Consider the following 24,321-nt stretch of genomic DNA (forward strand, 5'->3'; position numbering starts at 1 on the left):
CTCCAGGCACAGCCACTGGCCCGGGGCCCGGAGCATCCACGTAGATATTAATTATATTAATTATACCTTTTGTTACCCTTTTTCCCTCAGGTCCAGTAAATTGAAGCAAGAAGTGAGTAAAATGCAGTCATCCATGCTTGCTGATTTATCGTTTCAGGAAAATAAAAGCCTGTCAGGAGCTGGGGGAAGATTGTGCCTTTTGTTTGGGACAAGCCTCCGGCTTCCTCGATCGTGTGTAAAAGATTTCCTGTTTGTGAAAATGAAAAGCAACGTTTGATAAGGTCCCTTCAGCAAAATGAGTCACAAAGGAGAAAACAGATTAAGGATGCTTCTAGATTTGATAGAAACTGAATTTCGCTGGGAGTTGTGAGCATAGAAAACCAATGAGGAAAACTTAGGGCAAAATCCAGCTTTTTATTTCTATTTAGGGTCATTCCAGACAGACCTTGGTGACTGAACCTCACCCAGCTTTTAGCAGGGCGTTTAAAACTCGTGATGAGAGCGCAGAGATGTCCCCAGGTGGGTCACAAGATGCTTTGGGTGGTCAGAGTTCATGCACTTCCCTCCCCTGCAAAAAAAAAAAACAAAAAAAAAAGCAAAATAAAAAAAAATAAACAGCAGCAGATGCTTCAGAGGCTTTGTCAGTGTTTGTGTGAGCTGGCAATGCAGCACTCCCTGTACTCTGACATTTTTTTATCTCGGTGCTGCTGAAATTTTTTTTTCAGCATTCGATTTTTATTGGGTGCAAAGTCCAAGTGAAGTGGCTGAGAGAGCTGTGGTGCGTGATGACTTCTTTTGGATTTTGGAAATGCTGTCTCCAAACATTCTCAGCGTTGTTCCTCAGCTCTGTGTGAGGTTAAAATCCTGCGGTTTTCCCTCGTCCTGAGCATGGGAAGCCCCTGGGGTTCTTCCCAAGGTTTATTTTGCATACAACCATTGAATCCCAAGTTCTTTCTGGCTCTTCTCAAAGCACCTTGCAAATTGCATTGTCTTTACACCGTGGATTTGAGAGGTTTTGGTCAAACTGGGGTTGAAGAAAGGAACTAAAAACCAACAAATAAATTGGAAAGGTGGTGGATTTATTTGCTGTGTTTGGAGTCAATGAAAAGGTTTGAGGCAACAGGTTTGGCTCGCACACGAGTTTTTCCAGGAGTTGCTGCATCTCTGGGAGCTCTGGTTTAAAGTTTGCTGAAATGTGATGCAGAAAGCAGAGTTTGGGGTTAAATCTGCTGTGTGTTTAGCACGCAGTGAAATTGTGCCTTCACCTAACGCAGCATTTTGTTGGGGGAGATATTTGTGCGCCTTATAAATAAACCTTGGCCTCCCGAGGAGAAGCTGCAGGAAAGCTGGAGCGTGGGTGTTGGTTGGGAGCTGGAGAACAACAAAGGGAAGCTGCTGCTGCTGCTGCTGCTGCAGGGCCAGAAGAAAAGGATCCAACACGAGCGCTGGCGAATCAAAACCCTCACAAATGGTGTTTGTGCTGTGATGTTTGGAGTAGGGAGACAATGCAAGGAACAGGGTGATTACAGAGCTCAGCCCGGACATTGTGAGGCTGAGCCCTCCTCCAGGGACTGGGGTGACAGGGTGACAGCTGGCCCCTGCTGCCTGGGGAGGGCAGAGGATGTGAGGGGCTTGTCCAGAGCGGCTGTGGCTGCCCCTGCATCCCTGCAAGCGTCCAAGGCCGGGTGGGATGGGGCTTGGAGCAGCCTGGGATGGTGGAAGGTGTCCGTGCCATGGCAGGGGTGGGATGAGGATGTTCAATGTCCCTTCCAACCCAAACCTGGGATTCCCAGAGAGGGAGGAGGAGCTCAGCACTGGGGCGGGATGAACAGACACCCCAGTGTGACCAGACTCCAATATTTAGGCATTCTTAGGAGGAGCAGAGCCTTTAAATCTGGGCTGTGAGGATCCTGTGGAGCTCAGCGCTGTCAGGACACAGCCCAGCCCTCCCGGCTCAAACCAGCGCAGAGGTCAGGGCTGACCTGGCTGAAGCTGGAGCTCTGCAGGGGTGATTCCAGCCACAGCTCGGTGCTGGAGGTTTGTGTTCAGAGCCCCCCAGCAAGCAGGACAGAGAGATGAGTTTTTGTCCCAGGGTGCTTTCCTTCTCCCGTGGAATGAAACCCCCTTTAGATCCACGCCATTCCTGTTGTATCCAAACGCTCCTGGAAGGGGCAGGAAAGGATTCCACACAGGAAGGCTGTGGTGCTGCACGCTGGCCCTGAGCACACGCTCCTGTTTGTGGCCTTGCTCGGGAGCTAACGCATTGGAAATGTTTGCTCGCCATGTGGCCGTGCCTTTTTATCTGCAGGTTGGATTATATAAATGTTCCTGTTTAAGAGACACACGCCAGGGAATGAACCTCTGGGCCCGCAGGCTCTTAGAGCGCAGGCAGCCCCAGCGTTTAGCTGGTAACAAAGAGAGCTGGAGTGGGAGCTTTTTGATAAAGAGTTGGCAGCATATCAGAGGAGCAGCTTGGCCACGAGATGCAAGCAAGGATGTCACACTGGGTGTTTAAACTTCTTACCTTTCCTTCTAATTCTTTTAAGATTTTTTTTTTTTTACCCTTTAAATGATTATGAATGAATGATGAGAGGGAAGGTGATTGTTTTCGGTGTGTATGTGTTCAAATAGTGGCTCAGTTAAAAAAGACACGGAATTTGGATTTTAGCATCATCCAGAGATCTGGCTGCTCTAACTAGCTGCAGTTAAGGTAGCGAGAATTAAGAGCGACCTGAAGGATGGTCAGCTTTTAGCACAAAATCTCCTGTTTAACTGGGCCCAAACCTCTGGCTGTAATTCACAGTTCTCTTCCATGAGAGTGGCAGGTGCTGCAACACAGCGAAAGCCAAGCTGAGTGTGAGGAAGGGTAGAGTTCAAATAAACAAAATCCACCAAGGGATGACTAAAGGGAGGTGGGGGATAGAGCACAGACGTGAATTTCCCCTCTGAATGTCTTTGCCTGCCTTTGGGCTTTGATGTGGCAGAGCACGGAGTCTCCTCCTGTACCTGAGCTTTGTGTTCCAGGCAGAGCCCAGCCAGGTTATAAATCTGTAACGTTGCACTCCACCTTTTGTGTCTCGCTTAATGACCTTTTAAAAATAAATGCAGGGTGGCTGAGGGGAACAGGATCGGCGGTGGAAAAGCTGACACGTCCGCAACCTGAGCTCTGATCCCTCTGATTGCTCCAGCCCGTTAAACAAAACTTCTTTTGCTTTGTGCCTAAAAAAAAAAAAAAAGGACAAAAAAAAAAAAAAGAGGGAAAAAGGGGACAGGGAAGGGTTTTCTTAGCTGGGCTCTCTGTCTTAAAATGCAGCTGTAAAGTGCTTTACTGGGGCAATGCTGCATGGCGTTACCTGCCTAAAGAACAAGGGTGCAGTCGCCCAAATAGCAAAATATACTTTATCTGCTCTTTCATTTTCATGGAAAGTTGCTGTTTTAAGGGGCTTTTGCCCCTTTGGAAGTGTCATCCTTCATTTCTCCCACGTGAAAACGACCATTTAAGATCCTCATCAGGCTCTTGTTCTGTTTCCCACAGTCCTAAATTTAATATGCACAGCCAGAATATAAATAAATGCCTGATAACTCTTACTCAAATCCATGAAAATGTATGTTATCCCCGAGGAATAGCTTTCCACAAAACGTCCTCCACTTGAATGAAAGGAAAACTGCAGTTTCCCACCACGTCGGACCGGGACAATAATTTATTTTGGTGATGATTATAGTGGATATTTTTGATTCATGCGTACAATAGTAAAACTGACACTATTTTCTTGTGTTTGTGTATTTTGCTTAAAATAAAAGATTACTCCGAAGGAAGGCATTTGAGGAAGGACTGCTCGCAGAGAGGGGCCAGATTTATTTTGGCTGGCTGTGCTGCGCTGTCAGCCGGACAACAACCTGCACCATTCCCCGTCCTTCAACCCCTCTCAGATCTGGTTTTTTTTTTTTGTGCCTTCCCCACAATAATTTCCCTGCAGAACCCCTCCTGGAGCTCAGCTGACCGATGCTGACACTCCCTTGCAAGCTGTCCCAAAAACTTTTCCAGCGATTTTACTGCTTAGGATTCCCCAAATGCTGAGTGTGTTGTGGGCAGGTCCCCAGATGTTATCTTTAATTTCTGCAGCTGTGCTGCGCCCTGTTTGGGATTTAATTTCTTTAGGCTGGGCCCTGATTGAATTTTTTCTTTCAGAATATTGCTGTTTTCCATCGAACCTTCGCAGTTTCCTCGCGTGCCTGGTTTTCCCCCGGCTGTGCGTTCCAGCCCCTGGTGGAATTCGGTTTGCTCCTTCGAGCAGCTGCTACAGCTGAATTTTGCTGTCATTGACGGGGATTCTTTCTTAAACAAAAGGGAAAAGAGGATCAAGGGATGGGAAATCAATTCCATTTATATATCTCGCTGTGCACGCTGTTTCTCTTCTGTAAATGAATTTCACTCCGAGGTGTTCCTGCGACCCCCTGTGCGTCCCACAGCCCTGCTGGGAACTCCTCGTGTGGTTTCTGCCTCTTTCCTGAGCGTGAATCCTCCCTGAGGTCATTTAGGGTTCCTTAAGGAGCAGGACAGGTGGGATTTGGGGTTTTAATAAGCTTTTCCCGCGGCATTTGTAAACCAATGGTCCCACCAGGCTCTCAATGCCACAACCCCAATCCAGCCCCGCGCGCCAGGTTTTTTAAAGGGTAATCCCGGGTTTTTATGGGGTAATCTCGGGTTTTTATGGGGTAATCGGAGTGTTTGTGCTCTGTGAGCTTTAATGGCCGGGTTGTTTGGAATAAACCGAGCTGGTCCCATCCCGTATCTGCGGGATCATAAACCCCGGGTTCCCGTTTATGGCCCCACGAAGCAGGGGACAACAGGAACCCGCTCAGGGGGGTTGGTGCCGGTGGCACCAGAGCCCTTTTTGCTCGGCTCCATAAGACACCGTGTTCAACAAACAAACCAAAAAAAATTGTTTGGAAAAAAGGGCTGTAAACCCCTTGGAGGTAATGGAGCCTTGGCAATTTTTCTGCTCCCAGACTGAGCTCTCTCCACGTTCCCGGGGCTGTCCCAGCTCCCGGTCCCCAAAGTGTTTGAGCTGTACCAGTGATTTGGAGCCCTGAAATTCCCTGAGGAGATGGAAAGGAGCGGTGAATCCTCCTTTTCTCGGGTGTGCTTGGCAGGAGGGGCTGCACGGGACGCGGTTCATCCTCAGTCACAGAGGGTTTCGGCTGGTGGGGCTGGAAAATCACCCTCAGCACCTCCACGGCTGATTTTTTTTAAACTTTTTCCTGCTGTTTTAAGAGTTAAACTCCTTTATTTTTCCTCAGGGAGGTCACTGCTGCTCTACCAGGATTATTCTTATATTTCCCAGTGGCTGCTTGGGCTCCAGGACACGAACCATTACGTTTTACTGCCTCTGAGGAAAACGCGTTTTGTGTAAAGCTGAGAGCTTTGTGCACCACCAGCTCCAGTGATTGTAGGCGTACAAAGACACTGCACTCCTGATCGGGATTGTCTGTGATTTATCCAGGGTTTAATCTCGACGTCGGCACGATCGGCAAAATGTAAAACTTCTCTGCCTTTCTTTCCCTCTCATAAATTCTTCAAATCCACCTCCAACGTGCAAACCCATCCATCAAGATCTCTGCGTGCTGGGAACAGGGAGCAGCCCTGGTGAGGTGGGGAGGGGAAGGGCGGTGCCGTTCTAAAGGTGATTCCACTCCAGGGGAACCAATATACGCCTCAGTAAAAAGGAGGGGCAGGGAAAAGCTGAGATGGAGCGGATCACGGGGAAACAGAACCCGGTAAAACAGCGCCAGCTGTCTTGGGTTTCTTGTACACCAAACTGGATTTGAGTGCTGCGTGTCTAAGTCACTTCAGAAGAAATTGCTGGGTAAAAGGTGATGAAACAACCCAAACTGGCTGCCGTCTCACAGCCTTTATGACATAACTTGAAATGCAAATTGCGTTCAACTGCGAGAAGGGAAATAACGTGCCAAAGGCGTTTTAATTAATTGCTGTGGTTAATTACGCTCATAATTTTACTTGTGTGACTAATTACAATCAGGTTTTAGCGGTGTATATGGATTTATTTCTGACACTAAAAGCCCCCAACAGCAGGTCGTTTTTAGGAAATGCATTTAAACCTCGTCATGGACACTGCATGTTCCCATCCTCGGCAGTTGCCTTGAAGGGGCTGTGTCTGTTCAGGAGGAGTTTGGAGGAGATCAGGAAGGAAAAGTGTCCTGGCTCAGGTCACTGTGGCCCTGCTGTGCCTCCAGCTGGGGTTTCATTGCCTTTTCCACAGGTAAACATAATTTACCACTGAATCCTACCTTTCCTTTCTTTAAAAAATCCAATTTACATACGATTTGCTCCCACACAAAGCATTTTCCGCAGCCATTTCAGCTGCCAGGTCATTTGTTTTTTTTCTGTCATTGCAGAGTTTTTTAAATCCCACCTCATTTTGGTGCTTTGTGGAAGAAAATCACCGAGTCCACTTTTAACTCCATCAAAAAGAGCCTCTGTCTCAAAAAGTGATTTTTTTTTTTTTTGTGGAATCATTTATAGACTAATAGAACCATTTCAGTTGGAAGAGACCTTCAAGATCTTCGAGTCCAGCTGTGAGTTTTGGGGTGTTGCTCCTGGGCAGTGGGATCCCCGTCCCTGGAGCAGAGGGCGTTGATGTTACACTTGGTATTTATTATTATTTTTTTTTTTACTAGGGGTGGATTAACAGATTTTTTTACATGGATTTGCCGTATGACATCTTTTTAACAGGGAGGGTGGCTGGCAAGTGCTGTTTTCCCTGTGGAATCCACATCTGGATGGGCGAGGAAGGAAAGGACAAAGGGGAAAAAAAAAAAACCCTTTATCCTTCTCTCCCAGCAGTCACAGAAAACTAATTTTGTCCAGACAAGTGCACTTCGAGGAGCTGGCTGTACGTGGAGTCGCCAAATTCGTCAGGATTCTTTGTGAGCGACGTAAATACATCTCTTGTGAGTAATGGTTCGGTTTCCTTGTCTCTTCGTGCTTCCTGAGCAAAATGTTTTGCTGAAAACACAATGTATTGGGGACTTTTTTCGTGCCTGGCCCTGCTGTCACCCCCTGCTCCCCTGATGACGGGGAAGGAGCAGTGCCTTCACCTCTCACACCTCCGGAAGCTGCTCCCGAACCAAGGTGCAGCCCAAAGCTGGGAAAGGATTGCTTTTGGAAGGGTTGCACAAACCCCTGTTTGTTTGATTTGCTTTGACCCCAATTTTAATCGCCCGGTGTTGTTTCATTTCCCCCGCGGCTGCAGCTTCCAGCCCCGCAGACATCAGCTCTGGCTCCGGCATATGTGAAACGTATCAGTGCGCTCCTGTGCTAACCCTTGTGGACATGGGAAAATAATGTTCCTGCTGGATCCTCCCAAATGCTTCTGTTCCTCCCCCCCCCCACCCTTTCCTGTACCATGCCTCGGCTGTTTGTCCTTCAGGAGCGACTGTCATTTCCTGGTGTCTTCACAATAAAAGAATTTCGTGCCAAACGTCGCCGAGACAAAATTCCTGAAAACCAGCACCTCGAGTTACCTGTGGAACAGCAAATTGCTTTTCCATAACCGTCCTCACAAAGCGAGTCAGATGTCCCACTCGAAGCCTCCTCGTCTTTTCCTGGAAATGGCTTTTGCTGGGGGTGGTTTGTTTATTCCCTGCATTAATGTTGTCCTTGCCACCTCCTGCCCCAGAGCAGTGGGTGCAAAGAGGGGCCTGGGGCAGAGCAAAGACAGGTCTCAACCCCTGTGACACCTGAAGATGCAGCATTTCCCTTTTCCTTACTGCCCCGGCACTGAGCCACTCAGAAAATACACTGATCCTTCTCCGGGGAGATTTTATTCACCCTGGTCTTGGTGCTGAAGAGCTCTTAGAGAAGACTCACCCTCTTTCCAGCAGATTTTTTAATTTATTTTTTTTTTTTGCTTCCTTTTAGTTCTGTTCTAATCTGTTTCGTAGTAAATAAGATGCTCCCACATTGTAATTAGCGGCCGTGCCCTGTGATTTATCATTTATTATTAGCAATAAATGACAGCTGAGCCAGACCCTGCAGGGTTTATTCCAATCATCCCTTAGGGAGCTGCCCGCGAAACGGGAGTTGAGGAAATAATCTGAAGGAGAGGGATGGTGGCTCTGGCACACCTCGGTCAGTGTCCCGAGGAGTGGGATTTCTCACCTTTTCTCCGGTGTCCCAAGGGGTGTTTCCATCGCTTTTTAAAACAGGAGTTCCCTGTCCTGGAGCTGGCCGGGGCTGGGCAGCAGCTCTGCTCACCTGGGCAAGGTGCCAGACTCCAGGAACCTGCTGAGTGCACAGAACACCCTGAGGGTGTGAAACGGAGCCCCAGAACTCTGCTGATGGTACAAACATCCCGATGCACTGCAAACCCCTGCCCCAAAAATCCAAACCCAGCCCTAAACCCAACCCTAAATATTGTGAACAAAACAGGGGGAGGGGGAAAAAAAAAATAATCACATTCCTCTTCTCAGAGTTTGTGGATTCCCCTCCAGCAAGGACGAAAGAAATAAAAACTCAGAACAATTCAAACATAGGTCTGTTGTTCACCTTTAATATTTCATTTCTGTTTGTTCTTCCAAAGATTTTCAGTCACATAAAAATACAGTTAAAGTATTAATCTTTCCTTTAAACTTAAATAGGTTCATTTGCTTTCCCATCTGGGGTTTTTTTTTAAAGCTTTACTGATTAATATGAAAATAATTTCCCCCCTTTTGGTGAGCTGTGGTTACTCTCACTGCCAGGATTCTCCTGAAAATATATAAAGTCATCTCTGCAAACATTGCCCTTAAAGGAAAAAAACCAAAAAATATACAAATCTCCTAATATGAAATCCTATTTCGGTGTGGCCAAAACCTAAAATCCTAAAAGAAGCTGCAACGTGTTACGTGGCACCAGCCAAAGAGAAACGTTATGTCCCTCTTCAGAGAGAGAACTGGAGTAATATAAGGAGAGCCCATTTCCCAGCGTATTTTCTATAAGCAATTGGGTGAGATCGGAAGGGATTGGCCCAGACCACAATCTTCTTGGACAAAACTACGAATCTTGACTCTATGTGAATATTGCAGGTATGCTACTATAGAAAAATTATATATATATATGTATAAAAGAAATCCCTATATTTATATATAAGAAAGAGCCATTTCTTGAGCTGTCCTATTTTATCAGGCAAATCACGACTAGGAAGGATCATCAGAGCTCTCCCGCTTCGGAAGGAGCCCTCCAAGGAGAGGGAATTCCCACAGACGTGCCTCTGGCCGGCGAGGATGTGGGGATGAGCCTCCCTGCTGCTTCCCAGCACATCACATCGGCCACGGCATCCCCGGGAAGGACGAATAAATAACAGAGGGACCTGCTGGCCCCCGGCAGGGGAGGGATCCAGCGGCCTTGGCTGAAACTAACTGAGCTATCCCGAAGGAAGGAGGGGGGATTTACGTGCTGGGGGAGCGCCCTTCCCTAGAGGGGATGAGCCAGATGCTGCCCAGCTGTGTGCGAGAGCGTTTTGTGTTGTACCTTCAGGCAGGGCAGTGTGGGGTCGTAGGAATTTACTCCACGTTTCACTGCCAGGTTTGCAGTGCTGAATGTAAACGTGCTCCAAAGCAACCCCTTCACAGGCACTTAAGGACAGGTTCCTCTCCAGGGTTCTCCGTGCAGCTCCTTCGAACTACGGGACAATCCAGACCAACGCTTTCTCTGGGTGTACAGCCTTTTAAAATCGAATTTTCTTCGCTTTCCCTCCCGGTTCCTTTGAGTTCTGGCGGTTTGGGTTTCACCAGGGCAGCACAGAAGTCCTCGGACAAACGGCTGGAGGAGGACGAGGCTCACTCTGTATCGGGACGCAAGTCACGGAGGGGGCTGAGACAAAGAACAGCAAAAAAATAACGACAAATCGAGGCCCGGGGTGCCGGATGGAGGTGGGGAAGGCTCAGTGGGACAGAGAGCTGAGCGCGCAGGCCAGAGCCAGGGGCAGCAGCAGCAGCTTCGCCGTGGGCAGGGCGATGCCAGCGCCCGACCAGAGCACCCTGCGCCCGTTCAGGGGCTGCGCCGGCCGGAAATTCTCCGTCATGGCAGTGGAGTTCTTCCCCTCGAAGTGCAGCGCTGCGAACTGGGAAAGCTGCAAAAACACAAGGGCCTGGTCAGTCCTTCTGCCAGAGGGCTCAGGGAGCTGTGGTGTCACAGGGCTGCGCCGCCCCGCTCTGCTTTGGAAGCTGAGGGTCGGCCGAGCGAGCTAAACCTCGCAGGAAACGCCGCGGCCGAGGCCACCGGAGAGGTGACCAAGGGATGAGGAGACGCCGTGGCCGAGGCCACCGGAGAGGTGACCAAGGGATGAGGAGACGCCGCGGCCGAGGCCACCGGGGAGGTGACCAAGGGATGAGGAGACGCCGTGGCCGAGGCCACCGGAGAGGTGACCAAGGGATGAGGAAACGCCGCGGCCGAGGCCACCGGAGAGGTGACCAAGGGATGAGGAGACGCCGTGGCCGAGGCCACCGGAGAGGTGACCAAGGGATGAGGAGACGCCGTGGCTGAGGCCACCGGAGAGGTGACCAAGGGATGAGGAGACGCCGTGGCCGAGGCCACCGGAGAGGTGACCAAGGGATGAGGAGACGCCGTGGCCGAGGCCACCGGAGAGGTGACCAAGGGATGAGGAGACGCCGTGGCCGAGGCCACCGGAGAGGTGACCAAGGGATGACGGCTCCTTCAGCCGCGGGAACCACGGGCTCTTCCTTTGCGTGGGAGCCAAACGGTTCGTGCCGCCCAAGGAGCGGCTCCCCCAGAGCTCCTGGCGCACGGTGACACGAGGCAGGAGCGGCAGGAATTCTGTCCTTGCCTCGTTCCCGGCTGCTCTGCCTGGGCCTGGGCTGTGCTGGGGGCACTGGGAGAACACTGGGAGCTCACTGGGAGCGAGGAGCTGAACTGCAGGCGCTGGCTCTGGGCCAGCCCTGCACGTCCCGTGTTTTCCAAGCACTCCTAACTCCCATCTCCTCTTCCTGCCAGAAACGGGCTGGCTTCACGCTGATGCTGGCAGCCCCGAGGTTTGGGATTCCTGTGCCCTGCTGTCCTGGCAAAGGGGGAAAAGCCCTGGGACTGGGGAGGGAGCAGGTGGAGGGGCTGCTGACGAAGCGCTGAGCTTTGGGGAGGGCGGGGGGGTCCTTGGCTCTCTCCTCACGCCGTCATTTCCCCTTCCTGCCCCTTTCCTGCCGTTCTCCGAGGGGTGATGTAACAGGGGCCATCAGCTGGCACCGCTGGGGAGCAGGCTCAGGCTGAGCGTGCGTGGGGAGCGAGGCAGCCGAGGGGTCACCCTGCGGGCCCAGGGGACACAGCCCAGCCCTCCATCCCTCGGCCACTCACCTGGGCCAGGCTGAGCTCCACCGGCTTCTCAAATACGGTCCAGATGACACCCTCATAGCAGTCAGGGCTGGTGAGGGACCCCTCATAGCGATAGTACCTGCCCAGGTCTTCCTCAGGTGGGAGAAGAGAGCTCAGCGGCAAGGCATCCACCCGTGCTGACTGCCCTGCAGAAATCACAAAGGGAAAAATCCCTTGGAATGCTTGCGGCCGCAGCTCTTGCCCACGCTTGTCCTCACCCCACACAGCTTGTGAAACCCAGCGTCTCACCTTTGTATTTGATATTCTCTAACTCGCTCAGCAGAGTCGCATAGTTTTTGTTTTCTTCGTCAGCCTGAAAGGGAAACGTTTTCACTCCACATCGTGCATTTCTCTGCAAGGGGCTGCTTTTAATCAGCGGTGAATAAAACAGGAAAAAAAAAAAACAACAGCGAGCAGGATGCAGAAAAGGGTAGAGGAACTCGGGGCTGGCAGGGTGCCTGCTGAAGATAGGCAGGTTAAAGTCTTGGGCTACTGTAATACTGATAAAAACTTAAATAATGACACAAACAATCCCTGAGCCAAACTGCTGCCTGAGACTGGAGAGGGGCAGTTGAAAATTCCACTGCCTACCTTGATAAAGAAGGCCAGAACAGCCAAACCACCTGGGGATTTCTTGGCTTCTGTCACATCTGAAGCATCTTCTCTAATGTGGACGACGTGAAGCTGGAACACAACAGCCAAGGGCAATTATTTCCACCCTCGGGCCTCCCACGGGGAGCCGGCAAAGTGATTTTGGGAGCAGGATCTCAAAACTCCAGAGTTCTGGAGTGAAACCCACGGCCCCACAGGCAGTCCCACCTACCTCCATGGGGTATTTCTCTCCATCTATGCTGTGCTCCGAGCCGGGGATGTTTTGCGGCTCACCTGGGACTCCCCAGTGCAAATGGAATTCCACCGCCTTGTACTTTTTCCTCAGGCCTCCTCCTCCGATTTTGGGGGATGCGCTTAGTGCCACTTTAACTGGGGGGGGGGAAGAAAAAAAAACCCCATAAATTGTTCAGAAGGAGAAGAGCAGATCCTGCATTAACAGAATGTGAGAGCAGAGACGTTCCTGAGATTCAAATTTATCCTCAAGTTCTCACTTGGCTCTTCAGCCCGAGCGTTCCAGAAATGCTGCTCTGCAGAAACTGAACTCTTGCAAAACCATAGCTGAGTTTGATTTGAGATTAATTATAACCACCATGACCTCTGGAGTCAGAGCTTCTTATACCTCTCAGAACACTCTATATTCCTTCATTTTTTTCTAAAAAAACCCCACCCCCCTCTATCAAAGTCAATTTGATCCCAGTTTATTTGGGGTTTAACCATCATTTTGATCTCCTGTTGTCTGCACTGTAGCATTTCCTTCGGGCAGGGTTTAGAGATATTCTGTTTTCGTTTAGAGTAGTGCTGCAATTTAAGCCTGAATCACACGCATTCGAGAGATATTTGAAAATTTCACTTTTCACGACCCCCACGTTAAGCTCAGCGCTTTCCTTCCGCACGGGAAAATTCCCGGTTGCAGCCCCAGAGGAAAATTCTGGATGGCAGCCCCGGAGATTTCATTCCTGCTCTGAATTCCAAATGAACTCGGGGAGTGCATGAGTCATTTAGTTCCTTTGCTTTTTAATCTGCAAATGGATGAGTCAGATGTCTCTGTGGGCTTTGTTTATCTACCTTAAGACCGTTGAGACAGCGACCTTTGCTATGTGCCCATCACGGAAGGTAACGAGTCTAATCTCACCTGCAGCCTCTAATTGCGGCTGTAATTTAAGCAATAACCTCCTCATTTAGCGCAGGAACTGGTCTCCCTCAGAAGGAAGAGATTTCCTTTTTTAAAAGCCCCAGATTAAACCTCTAATCCTTATGCATGGCTGGGGAAGATGAGAGTTCGGGAGCAATCCTTATAAATATTAATTTTGTATGTAAAAGGGACTGTAATTGGACATCCTGGAGTATCACCCCGTCATGGGAAAGTCATTAATCCAAATATAAGTGAAAAGTCAAATCATTCCTTCTCCTTGTGGCCTGCCATGACAGCAATGCTTGCAATTAGAATTTATGGCTGCTGAAAATCTCCCCAGATGCCTTCCCACCTTTCCCCTTTTAAATCAGGAAATACTCGCCACTCGCTGCTCTCTGCTTTGAGGATTTGGCAGTTGAAACGACCCATCCAGGGTTTTAAGAAAAATTTTTTTAAAAAATTAAAAAATTAGGCCACAGGTTTATTTTTGAAGTCGAAGAAATTGAACATAATTTTTTTTTTTTTTGGAGCAGCATCCTCAGCATTGTGAAGGAAGGTGGAGGAAGTGGAGCAGCTCTAAATTACTGTTAATTGATTCACGGTTTACTGATTCACTAAGTAGCTGATCAACATCAGATAACTTGTGTGTGCAGAGAAAACAGGTCTGAATCTGAGAAGAATATAGCTCATTATTTAAAGAACTAATGACACACAGCACCGTGGAGGACTTTCCCACACCGGGCTCTTCTCCGGCAGGGTTCTTTGCGCAGAGGCAAGAGTTGGGAAGGAGGAGCCCAGGAATGAAAGGGGTTTCAGCAGAAAATGATAAAATTCTGCCCAAATTGTTTGTCCTGCCCACCCGCCCCCAGGCCCGGACTCTCTTTGGGTTGGGGGGTTTTGGTTCAGAGTTTCTGTGGCACCTCCAGCTCTGTTCCTGCACAGAAATTCCTGCTGAGATGTTCAACGACCACATCGTCCACAACCCCAAAACTTCGTCACTCCCGCAAACTTGCCGAGAAAATTTGGAGGCCAAAAACGTTCTGGGAGTTTCGTTTCTGAAACAGAGGGGTGGGATCTCATCTGTGCTTCCCTGCTGGGCTCCAGGGATGGGGAGGGAGTGAGGGAAAGCCCAAATCCACCCCCCAGGAGCAGCTTTTTTATCTTCTGTTCCTGTCAGAGCTGGCATTAAACGCTCCAGCGAAGGATTTTGTGTTCCGACTCAGATATTTATTAATTCTTGTCTATTTTACAGTCCCACAAGCTGCAGGTTCTAGCTACCAAAGTGAAAAATGGCTCTGTCTCCCTCTCTCTACAAGGTCTGTAGAGAGAATTAGGTCCAACTATGAAATGGCACCTGAGTTATTTTGACTTTTAACCCAATACCCAACCGCCCCTGGCCCGCAATGCGGATTTTTTCTACCCAGTTACAAAACCCCACCCAGGCCCAGGAAGAAGAAGGCGAAAAAGAAGGACTCAGCCTCTGCCCTCAATCCTCCATCTTGCTTCATAACTGTATTCTAAACCCTTCAGCTCGAAATTTTCCACCCTGTGCCACCACACGCTCCTATCCAAACTCCATCCCCCCAAGCCCAGCGCTGTCACTCCATTTCGGGAGCCTCTCCCACGGCCTCGGGTCGGTGCAGTGTTTTTCCTGGGGCTCGGTGCCTGTGAGCACAGGAAATCCGGAATTCTCCGCTGGGCAGTACTTGCCTGTGTGGCCGTTGTTCTCCAGGGCCCACTTGGCAGAGTCCTTCACGTCGTACCCTTCAAAGGTCAGGGGCTTGAGGTTCTTGTCGTAAAGCACATTTCTGGTGACAATGTTGACCGGGGACTGGCTTCTCCCTCGGCACGCCGCGCTGACCTGATGCCACTGAGGAGGATCTGTCCAGGCGTGAGCAAAATGTGCTTATTTATTTATTAATTTTTTTCCCCTGTAGACAACAAACCCTTGAGAAAGCCAAACCACCCAGCCAAACCGGGGCATTTGAGACATCATCCCAACTGCTGGGGTGATTTTTTTTTTTATTTTTTATATTTGCATTTTTACATCTCTTTGTATGTTTCTACACTCTCCTTGGTCCACAAACACCAAGGACTTCAAAAGCCCCTGATTAGCACCGACGTGGTCACAAATAATGTGACCACGATGCATTAAAGGCTGAGTTCTGGGAATTTTATTTTTTTTTTTTTGCATTATTTCTCCCTTTGCAAGGCAGAAGGATCGCCAACGTGATTGGAAAAATAAATTGCTTGGCCAGTTACCTTCACACTGCGGCTGCTCACACTTCTGGGTCCGATAGCACCAGTGGCCCACTAAAAAAAAAAACAACAATAAATAGAACAGGTGAATGAAAATCTGTACAGATTATACCCCCAAAAGCAGCAGGGAAAAGGATTGGCAGCTCTGTCCTCTCTAGAGCTCCTCCTGATCTCTCATAAATCACTTCACATCCATTTTATCCCCCCAAAACCAGTGCTGGCAGTAATCTTCAGGACTCTGGATCATCAGAATTCTGGCTGGGTTGCAGCCCTAAAGAATTTGATTTTCCAGCCTTGGCTTCCTCAACTTCTCGAGGCAAAAGTTCCACCTTTGAATATATGCAGTGTTAAAGCAAATTTCCTTTTATCGGCTCTGCCCTTGCCAGCCTTTCACAGACTTGTGAATTCACTTATGCAAGAGGATTTATCTCGGCTTGTTCCAGGAACTCCTTTGAAGGTTACTTGGTGAGGAATTCTGAGAAGTGAGAAGGATCTCACTTCCTGCAGGACCTGGAGGATCCTTTGGTCTAACTCAGCTGGGAACCCAAATTCTTCAGCAGAACATCTGAATTTCCACTTTTTCATTGGCGAAAGAAATATAAAAATTCAGGGGACAAGAGCTGGTTTAACTTTATGCGTTTATCCAGTCAGGAAAGTAGGGGCTGCTGTTTATCCCAAGGTGCTCCAGTGGATTTTTATTTCTTTTAAACTTGAAATTGACTTTGACAGGGATAGTTCTCTTTTGGCTATTTAACTTCAGTCCGCAACAATTCAAACCCTCTTATAATGGTGATTAATGCCACACCTTCCGTTTGTTCGCGATTAATAAATTATAGCCATTTTAATAAACGGCGAATCAATTTTAAGGATAATTATGAAGGAGCCCTGTCACTTGACTGGTAATTACCTTAATTTGTAATTTATCACACACCTGCTGGAAGGCTTTTAACACCTTTATCTTGATATCAGGGGCACAACAATACATCCACCCATTAAGGATTTAGAAGTTATAAATAGGGAGTTGTTGTAAAAGCCGGGCAGCTGTGACACAGAGGGAGACCTTGTGGCAATTAATGTGACCTTTTAAAAATTGACACTTTCGGGTTTTCTTCCACAAAAACGAAATTTCCGCTGAAAGCTACAGACAGTGTTGCCCCGCTTTGTAGTTTAGCAAGACTGGGAAGAAAAATAGAATTTTGGGGTTTTTTTGTGTGGTAAGAACCTCAGGGATTTCTATGTTGTTGTCCAAACGCTGGGTCTGACGAGGTTTTATCCTTTTGGCGGATTTCTAAACACACACAAACTTCACTTTCCAGCACTGATTGTTGCTTTGTTTGTTGTTTTTTTTTTAAATTCCAGGACAGTGGCACCGAACTTTTCCTCACCCCCACTGGGAAACAGCAGAAGTTCCAAGCACGGAATGTCACCGGCTGCCTTAACCGATATTTTAATCAATAAATTAATTCTTATTCCCGGGGAATTATTAATTCTTATTCCCGGGGAATGCCAGCTGAGCTGAGCACGCTGCCCGGGCCGGCTCCACCTGGTGCTTTTTCGCACGGATGAAAAACTCCAGGTGTGTTTTTGGCAGCTGCTCAGGGGTCAGTGCGAACTCGGAACAATCCCGGCAGGGTGGGATTGGGAGTTTCTGGGCGATTTACACACGGAGGAAAAAAAAAAACCCCGGGTGCCCAGCAGGAATAAACTGGGAGGATTTGCTCCCGAAGCCTTTGGGATGGAAAGCAGAGGGGGAAGGTGGCAGGTGAGAGCTCCAGGCTGGATAATTCCAGGAGTTTTCACTGGGCTTGCACAACGGAGCGGGACATCAAAACCTTTCTGCGATGCAAATCTGATTTTCCAGGCGAGCTGAGCCGCAACTGGGACCCAGGGGCAGCAGGTCCAAGGCTGTGGAGCTTCTAAACCACTACCAAAAAAATCAAAGTGAGCCACAGAGAGGAGGGAAATCATCATCCCCAGGTTGTGCTGGCGGTGGTCCTGAACCAGCGTCTGTGTGCCAGAGGGGGAATGGAAGCAAATCCACATCCCACCCTTCTCCAACAGAGAAATCACCGAGTTTTTAACCACCTGAACAGGTGTCTCGAACAAACTTGTGGGTTTCAATCGCGTCTCAGGGCACACCACAGATCTTCCAGCCTGGGCAGCAAAAATGACGGGGAGAAAAAAAAAAAAAAAAAAAAGTTGAATGAAATAAGTTTTAGTTTGGAAAATCCAGCTACAGCCGCCTCACTTCCAGCCCTCAGGGGCGTGCGGTAATTAGCATCTGATTTTTGCGCCTTTCCACCGAATTCCTGATGCCTCCGGGCAAGGTAAGGGTTGTGTTTTCTACCCGGTCCTTATCACACCTGCGGTTGGATGCTAGCAGGGAAGTAGAACAGCACACAAATTCAGCATTTCATAAGAAACAATAATAATAATAAAAAAATGTCCTTGAAGCTGTCAGACCTTAAAGAACGGACTAATCAAACATTACAGAATGCCTGAGCAAACAGCGGATTCCTGTTTATCGCCAGTTAGGGTGGTGGTTTTTCTTTTTTTCTTTTGTTTGTTTGGGGTTTTTTTTTTGTTTGTTTGGGTTGGGTTTTTTGTTTTTTTGGGGTTTTTTTTGATTGGCAGCGATGGAACACCGGGGAACAGGATCCTTCGTGCGGGGGAACCGCACAGTCAGTCCCCTGAGGAGGAAAATTTACATTTGGATTTTATCTGAGCGGGACGTGACACCTCCTTCCCTATAGGAACCTTGGATTACAATGGCGCTTTCTTCCCCTGAGCTTTGGGGGTTTTTCGTTCCGACGCAAGAAGGGAAGATCCTTGTCACATCCAGCCACTTCTCCCCGGCTTTGGGCAGGATTGTGCTCTCAGGGCACCTTGTCCAGGCCGCTTTTAATGGTCTGAGCGGCTCCTGCCACTTCCCTTGGAAGACTTTTCCACAGTCCATTTAGCCCACGCCGTCAGGAAACGTTTCCTATTTAATAGCTTACATTTTCCACTTCCTTATCTGCGTCCCATCGCTCCTAGAAATATCACCGAACCACCCTAAACAATCCTTTTCCCTCCCTGGTGTTTACAGCATTCAAATAATTCCCTCTCCATCCGCAATTCCTGCCCTCGGCTCCGCTCATCTCTTGACCCATCTCTGGGACACCATCCCCAACCCAAAAATCTCCTTTTGAATCCACTTTTTTTTTTTAATCTGGGGACCCCTCAGGTCCCTCCCTGCGCTGCTCTTTCCATCAAACCTCAGCTCCCACCTTCTCTTTCCTGCAGAGATTATTTTATTGCTGGAAAATTAAAAAAAAAAAATAACAACAAACCCCAGCAGAAAAATGGGTTTTCGATGTTTTAGGGAGGGTTTGTTTTTGCGGTTGAGGTGCTGAAATCATTGCTGTGATATATAGATAGATAAATATAGATGTAGACGATATAGATGATACCATAAATAGAGATGGTATAAATATAGATATAGATGATATAATTATAGACGATATAAATATAGATATAGATTATATAAATATAAATTATATAAATATAAATATAGATTAAATACAGATATAGATAAGCACACCTGGAGTCGCTGTATTATCAATTACGTCTTTATCTTTCGTGTTATTACGGGCTAATCCTTGAGTTAAGTGGTTCTGTGCCATCCCACAGGTGTCACTTTGACTTTACTCGGTTTAATTTCGGGTAGGGCTGGCTCTTCCTCCCCGGTTAAATTTAGGGAGTCTCTCTTGGCACGTGAGCAGCCCCACTTTATCTCTGCCTCTTCCTCCTGGAATTTACAACTGCTTTCCTGCCCGGAGCTGCTTCTTGGCACGGGGGCAGCCCAAGAAACAATACAATTACGTATTGTTTTCATTTCATTGTAAACCTTTCTTCAATTGTTTCAGCTATCAGGACTCCTTTGGAAGCTCGAGGCAGAAAAAAAATAAATAAAAATAAAATAAATAAAATATCCCTGCTGTTGAGAAGTTCCCTGTCCTGTGCAGGAGGAGCTGCTGGCTGGGGGCCAGGCCGGAGCGGCCCTGCCAAGGGGCCATTGTGTGATCTGGGAAAAGACCCTTCAGCTCTTTGGATCGCGCTCAGATTGTCCGAATTCCATGAAATTCCCAAATCTGCCTGGTCCCACTCCTGCGCTGCCTGCAGCTGCGCCGAGTGCTGGGGGACAGGCTGGCTGAAAATGCCGCTTAACCTGCAAAATGCCATTTAACTGCAGTCACTGGAACTGATAAATTCAGCACCCACATAAAATTATTAATTTTATATTCCGCCAGCTGTTTTTATTAACGATATCGAGCCTCTGGGAGTGTGAATGACCTTTTTTTTTCCTCCCGGGACAGCAGGAACGTCCTGCGTTGATTTTTAGTTCGGATCCCTTCTCTCTTTCACCTGAGCCCTTTGTTTGTCCCTTAAGCCTCTTGTCACCCTTCCAGGCAGGTCCTGCCTGGCCATTCCCAGTTTTCCCGGTGGTGCCAGAGTTCTCCCTGCTCTGTTCTCAAATCCATCCCCAAAACCTGCTCTCACCTCTGCATCCTTTTCCACGAAGATGGCAAAAGCTGGGCTCGCGTGTGATTTATTTTTAGGCCTGGCTTGTGTTGGGCTCGCCCTATTTTTAGCAGGCTTGGCGAAACTTTCTATTTTTAGCGCGAAAAGACAAAACAACTTAAGAAGCAATTGTTATCTAAGCCTGTCTTTCTAATTAATGGGATTACTGAGCATATAGACATGAGAATATTTAGACATTCTGGAGCGTTGCACATCCTCAGGAAGCCCCGGCCAGCCCCTCGGGCAGACAAAGCCGCTTCCAAAAGTTCACCCCGAGATTTCTGTGTCTCCACCAGCGTTCCTGGCCGTTCACTGCTCCTCACTTTTGACCTGGAATTTGATTTTTTTTTTTTTTTCCTAGGGGTACCCATCTTTCTGCGGGTTTCTTGCAGGATGCGGTGGGGGTTTTAGCCCCGAAAATCAGCTTGGTTGCGGTGCTGGAGAAAAATCACCGCTCCTCGAGGCCTTTGGAACACTTATGAAATACGGGGGGAGGGAAAAATTCCAAAGGGATTCTGGATATGCCCTATTAACATCTGCAAACGACTTCCTTTGTGTCAGAGAGCGAGGAGGGGAAGGTTTTGAGCCGTGACCTTTGGTACTCTGCTGTAGATAATGTGCCCTCAGAAATGTCCTGTATCACAGGCAGAAGCTGTAACAAAAAAAAAAAAACCAGCAACGAAAAAAAAGAGTATCCAGGGCTAAGGTGATTTCCTTCTGCGAGGGGTTTTGCCCGGCTTTCTTTTATTAAAAACGCAATCCGGAGCGATTTATTTGAAAGCGCGTTTAACATTTAATTCAAACAAACGGCTCGGTAGCTTCGCTGGCCTTTCGCAGCCTCTCACGCCGAGCTTTTGGTGGCTGGTCCCGTGGCTAAAAATACCACTAAAAATCTAATAACGGGCCTCTGGATATATCCTGGAACACAACAAAGCGTCCCCTGCAAGGCCACAAGCAGGGAAAAGAGCCTGCACGGGGACAGGCTCTGGACTTTGCAGCTTTTCTGGGAGACCTCAAGGTTTGTGCTGGGTTTTTTTGAAAGCGTCAAAGGCTTTTCTGCTCCCAGCATCCCGGTGGGAGAGCCAGGAGGATCCGTGGCTCGGGGAAATCATGGGTAAAACAGAGCAGGATCCATCCTCATGTCTGGGGAAGGGGCAGCTTGGTTTCAGCCTTGATGGAGACACCAGAGGTGGCTTAAACCCCTCACAGGAGTAATTCCATAATTCCGTTGGCTCACTGCCTTTTCTCCGTGTTCCAGCTCTCCCATTGCATTTATCATCCTTTGGTTTTTTTTATTTTAATCAGCTGAAAATGCAACTTTCCACCCCAGAGGGTGTCCAAGTGCTCCAGCACGCCAACTTTGCCAGCCCAAAAATGGAACTGCAGCCCAACCATAAATCTGCGTGCAGTCCACACCACTAGAACTGGAAAGGGAAGAAGTCACAGCATCATTTTAAATTCTTTTTTCTTTTTTTAAAGCTGCTGATAATGGGATATTTTGTACCTGAATGGCCCTGAGGAAACCCCAGAGTGAGAATTGATGCTGACGTCAATGTCCGCATGGTTATGGAAATTTAATGTTTGTGAGGGGTGAAAGCATGTGAGCAGAGATATAGAAAATTAGAGGGATCTAATCTCATCTAAATTAGAGGAATGTCCTATCAGGCATCAATCTTCCGGAGCACCAGAGCATGGACTGTGGGAGATTTGTCTCCTCATGCCTGAGTCCTGCTCTGTGATAAAGCAAAAGGTTAAAACGTGCTGGGGTTCATTCCGTTCCCCCTGCAGAAAATTAATTCTCAGAGACTTCGCTGTAACCCCACCCCAGAGCTGCTGGAGGCAGGGAGGGAGGGATGGATAAAGGACGGAGGGAGGGATGGATATCCTTGCTCTCTGACTGGCACAGTGATAAAGCCTCACTCTTATCACGTTTGGAGCATTCCTGTTGGACACTTTGTCCCTCTTTTCCCCCAAACCAGCCCCAGAGGTTCCCTGGGCTCTCAAAGGAACCAGACAGGAAAGCTGAGGAGGAGGAGTGCAGCTGTAAATGGAATATTCTGAGATCTGGGCAGAGGTTTGTGGGGATGGTTGGATCCCTGGGCAGCGATTGCACCAGCGTGCCTCAGTTTCCCTCTCCTGCAGCCGGGATAATGACCCTTCCTTGCTTGGAAAGGACTGGTAATTCTCATTTTAAAACACAGGTGCTCTGCCACTCCAACAGGGCTGGCAGCAGTTCCAAAGATTAGCGATCAGTCACCTGAGTGTTTCGGTGGGGTGAGTTATGAAGTGCCCAGGTGGAGCCGGGCTCAATGAGCTGGTCAGGGCACATCACCCAGGCTGCTCCTGAGAAGCGGCAAGGAAGAACAGGAAGGAAATGGTTTATTCTTAATAATAATAATAATAAAAAAATAAAGATAACAAGAAGGGAAAGGAGGAGAAGGAATTTCAGCCGATTCTCCAAAGTGGAGTTTCTTGAAGTGCGCAGCCCTTCAGTTAATAAAATGTGACCAGAGGAGCTTCTGCCTGAGGAAAGTTTGGAGAGGAAGGTGTGGAGAGCAAGTTTCTGGTGCGTTAATGACTGTGTAATTTGGTCCGCACTCAAGGAAAAAAAGTGGAAATAACTGGCGGGTGGGGTGGGGGGGGGCAAAAAATGCCCGCAAATGATCACATCTGCATTCCCCGTGTTACCTCCTCTGATAAAGAGGCAAACCCTAATTATTGACCCCAGTCTAATCAGGTCACAAACGTTTTCCTGATAGTCTGTCAGGCTGCCCTAATAAACGCCCTGATGGGACACGAATTTGGGACAGTGCTGATAGCCAGGAGTCGATAGCAAGGGAACAGGAGGGGCAGAGGTGGGAAGAGCAAAATCTTTCTGTGGTTCTGTTCACCCGCAGAGAGAACAGCCCTGGACCAGGGGCTGGGGGACAGGGAAGGGATTGGAAGTGTCAGGAGACTGGAAAAGCCAGGCTGCTGAGGGATGGGGGATTAATAAACAGCAGGGAAACCCGTGAGGGCTCCGTGAGCGCCTCTGAACCTTGATCTGCTCCAACACCACCTCCCTCCAGCAGCTCCCAGGGCAGCGCTTCCCCCTGATAATGCTGGATCCCTTTTCCCCCGGCTGCACTCTGCTCTATTTTAGTGCAAACAATGCGCCCCTGGTCACTTTGAAGAGCTGCAGTGTTTAATTTCGAGCCTCTGCGCTGCTATTTGCAAGGGGGAAAAGGGGATTTATTCAGCCTCGCTGATGGAATAGAAGCCGGGCGGGGGGAAATTACCTGCTGCATTTTTCAATCCTAATTATAGATCGTTATTTAATTGAGCCATCCTAAGTGCACAGTGTACTTATAGTGCCCAGGGAGCAAAAATAGATGGGGCTGCTGGGCTGATGCAGCAGAGACATATTGTTCTTTCTCCCTCAGCAGAATTTCATCTTGGATCGTGCTCAGCAAAGGAAAGGGAGTAGAAATTTCAAACAAGCGATTTCCTTCAAGTTTAAAGGAGTTTTAGACGTGAAGAAATTAAGTTTTTGGTATTTCAAATGCACGCACATAATAAAATTCAGAGATCAAGTCAAAGCTCATTGATTTTTCTTGGAGGAGGAAAGCAGATGGAATCTCCAAAGGTGAAAAGAAACCCCCAAAGCACTCATTCATTCATGAGGAAAATCCTATCCTTGCTATTTTAACACACACACTCACAAAAAAAAAAAGAAAAAAAAAAAAAAAGGCAGAGAAATAAATAAATCATCCTTCATTTGCCAGAGAGAAGAATCGGAGCTTGCACTGCACGTCCTGCTAGTCAGAAACAAATCAGAAACAAATCAGAAATAAGAGTAACCCCAACGCGGGGTTAGAAAGAGCAGGGAAGGACTTACCCACTGCCTCTGTCTTGAGAATGTGCAGGCAGAGCAGAGCAAGGCACAGCAATTCCATTCTCTGCTTTCAACGGGCTCAGTGTTGACACCAGAATTGATTAGGCTCCTCAGGCCGTGCTCATATTTCTGCTCTCAGTTTTATACTGGAGTAAGAAGTCCAGGACAGACCTGAAAGCCATAGCAGGAAGGTGAACTCCTCCCCTTTGTAATTTCTCCAGATTTGCCCTGCTCCTGATTTGCCTGAATTTATTCATCCTCCGAGGTGAATGGCAAAAGGAGCGGGGATTTCAGGAGCCTCCAGTGAATAACCGAGCCTTTGCAAACCTGCACAGGTTTTGCAGCCCAGGAGGAAAACGTTACATTTTTATTTACTGGGAGATTTTTCTCCTGGCAGCCTCGCAAGATTCAATTAATGTGTGTGTTAATGTTTCCTTTAAAAAAAAAAAAAAAAAGCAACCAGGGAGACAAATAAAACCCCAACTCCCCCTCGCT

General features: G+C 48.2%; 1 protein-coding gene and 1 long non-coding RNA gene across 3 annotated transcripts; one reads left to right on the top strand and one right to left on the bottom strand.

Moving 5' to 3' along the window:
- Positions 1–433: 433 nt before the first annotated feature.
- Positions 434–24,094, bottom strand: CA4 (carbonic anhydrase 4). Of its 2 annotated transcripts, none has more exons than XM_066201940.1 (8): positions 23,830–24,094; positions 15,393–15,443; positions 14,841–15,011; positions 12,210–12,367; positions 11,978–12,070; positions 11,636–11,699; positions 11,369–11,532; positions 434–568 (listed from the first exon to the last, which is right to left on the bottom strand). In XM_066201940.1, exons 1-8 carry the CDS (start codon positions 23,885–23,887, stop codon positions 545–547), a joined length of 783 nt encoding a protein of 260 aa, XP_066058037.1. In that variant the 5' UTR covers positions 23,888–24,094; the 3' UTR covers positions 434–544. The 2 variants fall into 2 exon arrangements, with proteins under 2 accessions (XP_066058037.1, XP_066058035.1); XM_066201938.1 differs by lacking the exon at positions 434–568 and adding an exon at positions 8,554–10,133 and having other exon boundaries at positions 23,830–24,091.
- Positions 16,384–18,663, top strand: LOC136299921 (uncharacterized). The gene is made up of 3 exons (XR_010723594.1): positions 16,384–16,603; positions 16,749–17,151; positions 17,251–18,663. It is a non-coding gene; the product is annotated as an uncharacterized lncRNA (long non-coding RNA).
- Positions 24,095–24,321: the final 227 nt, after the last annotated feature.

Source organism: Chamaea fasciata, unplaced genomic scaffold, assembly GCF_029207755.1.
Source record: "Chamaea fasciata isolate MVZ Bird 193981 ecotype frontalis unplaced genomic scaffold, bChaFas1.0.hap1 SCAF_21, whole genome shotgun sequence".
In the NCBI taxonomy this organism is placed as follows: Eukaryota; Metazoa; Chordata; class Aves; order Passeriformes; family Sylviidae; genus Chamaea; species Chamaea fasciata.

What these genes read in the sequence shown, in the direction of transcription:
- CA4 (XM_066201938.1), bottom strand. Translation starts at nt 23,887, where the DNA reads ATGGAATTGCTGTGCCTTGCTCTGCTCTGCCTGCACATTCTCAAGACA. An exon ending in GGAGAACAACGGCCACACAG is followed by an intron (nt 12,368 to 14,840) that starts GCAAGTACTGCC and finishes CCCCCCCCCCAG; the next exon opens with TTAAAGTGGCACTAAGCGCA. An exon ending in GAGAGAAATACCCCATGGAG is followed by an intron (nt 12,071 to 12,209) that starts GTAGGTGGGACT and finishes GTTGTGTTCCAG; the next exon opens with CTTCACGTCGTCCACATTAG.